Raw genomic sequence first — 3,243 nt, 5'->3', positions numbered from 1 at the left:
CTGCTGTTGGACAACAGAGCGTCTCCATGTTTATCACTGTTAACAACAGTTATGACCTCAGCCAAGGAGCATATGTTTTTGTCGGCATCTGTCTGTCTGTCTGTCTGTCTGTCCGTGTGCAAGATAACTGGAAAAGTTATGGACGGATTTGGATGAAAATTTCAGGAAATGTTGATACTGGCACAAGGAACAAATGATTAAATATTGGTGGTGATTGGGGGGGGGGGCACAGGGGCCCACTGATCTGCCTTGGCGGAGGTCTGCGCTCTACGAGTGCTTCTAGTTTAACAATGAATCTGTCGACAACACAAACTGAAAAACTCACTGAAATAAAATACAAATGTATAAAACATATGAATGTGGAAAAGATGGCTGACCTCTTCTTCCTCCTCCCTCCTCCTCCTCCTCCTCCTCTTCCTCCTCCCTCCTCCTCTTCCTCCCCCCTCCTCTAGTATTACTGCTGTAAGAGGGAGGAGTCTGAGAAGGGGGAAGAGGAGGAACCTGAGCTCGCCACCATGTCGCCGTCCCGCCCCCTGGCTCTGTCGGCTCCTCCCACCCCGCCCACCCCGGACCACTACAGCGACGAGGCCGAGTCGTACCCGCCCACCTTCCTGACGGAGGCCAACGGGCCGTGCTACTCTCCCCCTCCCCCCCCTCCGCGGCGCTGCCATCGCCCCCACGCCTTCTGCCCGTCGTGCGCCCGCTGCTCGCTGCCGTTCTACCTGCAGCACCCGGAGCGTCTGTGCAACGGTGGGCGGCGCATCAGCTACAGGACGGTCCAGCAGCAGGACCTGGAGCTGCCCGTGGACCTGGCCAGCCTCTACCACAAGCTCAACCTCATCCGCTCCGTCACCATGAGGGAGGTGGTCACCCACAGCGTCAGCACCGACGTGTAGAGGGGGCGGGGTCAGGACCGGGGCTGGGGGCGGGGTCAGCATCAGGGGGAACACCATACGAACGGTTCAGACTGTGACGTAAACACCGTCCAGGGCTTTGAGTTGAACAAACGCAGAAATGATGTTGACCTGCAAATCACCCGGAGATCCATGATGTTTATTCCATGTAACCATGGAAACGGGACCTCTGATTCAGAGTCAGATTCAGATTCATTAAACTTTATTTATCCCGTTTGAGCTTACACAGACATCATCCACATTCAGAGTGACGAACATGAATCAGTATAAAAATACCAGACAGGTCACCAACAAATACATACATGAAATAATCAAAAATAAATAATCAATGAATACTCAAACAGGATCAAAGGTGAACAGACCCTAGTAGTTCAGTTAACGCGGAAAAAAAAAAAAAAAAAACTGGGAAAAAAAACATGTTAACGCGATTAAACAATTATTGATGAAAACTCCATCCAAACAGTAGAGTTTATCCTCCTCCTCTTCCTTCCCTTACATCACCTCCTCCTCTTTCTTCATCACCTCTTCCTCTCTTTCTTCTTCATCTTCTCTTCCCCCTCCTTCTCTTTCTTCATCACCTCCTCTTCCTCTTCGTCCTTTCTCCTCTTCCTCCTCCTCCTCCTCTTCCTCCATCCTAACTCCATCCTCCATTTACTTGTTTTTGTTTTAGTTTTAGTTTAGTTTTAGTTTAGTTTTAGTTTTAGTTTTGTGTGTTTTCAGTGTAACCCTGGTGGTGAACACACACTAAATCTGACTCTGCTTTCCATCTTCAGTGTGTGTGATTTTCTGTCCTCTAGTGGTGAAGATGCAGATTTCAAACCAACTGAACCCACATTCCTGATGAAACAACCAGAAAAAACCACTACAAGCCCAGATTAGAGTCAGTGTTTTGGACTTCAGAGTTAAACCTCCACCTTTGAACACATTAAACGCTCATAAAACAACATTTAATTCAGTTTTTTTCAGCTGAAACTGAACTAACGCAGGCGACGTGAAGCCGATCGGATTTTCTATTTGCATGTGAACGTTGTTTCCGTGGGAATGCGTTGGATTTCACGACTCGCTGTGAATCAGACGTTTCTTCAGTGTCTGGGACTGGAAGTGGGCGTGTCCAACCAGTGTCATGTGACTGATACATGTCATTATCATCTGATCACGTAGACGCTGAGTTTCTGCAGAAACATTTATGTGAAGACGAACGATGACGGACGAGGAAACCCTGCGTCGATCCGAGGCACGGACACTGATTATTCTAATATTTGGAGCTCAGAGGATGAGGATGGGGGCGTGGCTACGGTGTCTGCTCATCCAATCAAATGACAGCTGGAAAAAATAGACGTTTGTTATAGATTTATTTCACTTGATTCTGCTGCTTATATATATTTGTGTTTTCACTTTAAAAACATTCATCAGTTTGTGACAGGTCAATATGACCTCATGGTGGTTCTGGGTAAAACGTCTCCTTTTTGTTTTTCTTCTGATTCAGAACCTCCTAGATGTAGAAGATAATGTTTAACACACTTTAAGGACGAGTCATCAGGTGGGAATGATGGGGTTTTTATTCATTACAGTTACATGCATTTTAATAGGTGACAGAGGTTAATATGACCTTGTGGCTGTTCTCGGTAAAACATCTCTTTTTTTTCTCTCTCTTTTAATCCAGAACCCCATAAATGAATATGATGATGTTTAACCCACTTTAAGGAAAAGTCATTGAGTGAGAATCAGTGTTTTTATTCAGACGTACATGTGCTTCAATAGGTGACAGAGGTCAAAATGACCCCATGGATGTTTTAGTGCAAAATATTACAACATCTGCAACAGAAACAGAACATTTATTATTGTTGTTGTTATTATTATCATTATTATTATTATTATTATTATTATGAATAACAGACTATTCATAAATGCAGATGATTGACCATTTTTACATTAGGATAATGAAGGTCAACATGACCCTGTGGCCGTTCTAGGTTAAAACCACTCTTTTATTCCTTCCAGTCCTTTTGGTGATCTAGTGTTTACTTAAGGTTTTAGATCGTCATGATGACGTGGACTTCATCTTCATCCTCTAAACTCCAAATATGAGTCTGTAATCTGCAGCTGATCAAACTCTAATCCAGTCATTAGTGAAAATGAACAGAACAGACGAGTTCATTAATGAATAAACATGTTAATTAAGACATGTTCAGGTTTCAGGTTGAATTCCACCTTTTCTTCTGAAGTGACTCCGATCCAACGGACTGAAAACGCCGGCAGTTGCTTCATTTTACAGATAAAAAAAAAATCCAATTCTCACTAAAATATGGAACTAAATGTTTAAGTTTGT

General features: G+C 44.0%; 1 protein-coding gene across 2 annotated transcripts in view; it reads left to right on the top strand.

The window, feature by feature from the left end:
• Positions 1-1,077, top strand: part of fam163b (family with sequence similarity 163 member B) — a 10,214-nt gene extending 9,137 nt beyond the window's left edge. For both annotated transcript variants that reach the window (XM_030143541.1, XM_030143540.1), the window contains exon 3: positions 453-1,077. In XM_030143541.1, coding sequence (XP_029999401.1) covers positions 453-896 — 444 coding nt within the window. In that variant the 3' untranslated portion in view covers positions 897-1,077. The remainder of the gene's footprint in view (positions 1-452) is intronic.
• Positions 1,078-3,243: the final 2,166 nt, after the last annotated feature.

Source organism: Sphaeramia orbicularis, chromosome 9 (assembly GCF_902148855.1).
Source record: "Sphaeramia orbicularis chromosome 9, fSphaOr1.1, whole genome shotgun sequence".
In the NCBI taxonomy this organism is placed as follows: Eukaryota; Metazoa; Chordata; class Actinopteri; order Kurtiformes; family Apogonidae; genus Sphaeramia; species Sphaeramia orbicularis.
Note: the sequence above shows the minus strand (reverse complement) of the source record. Positions and strands in the feature narration are given on the sequence as shown.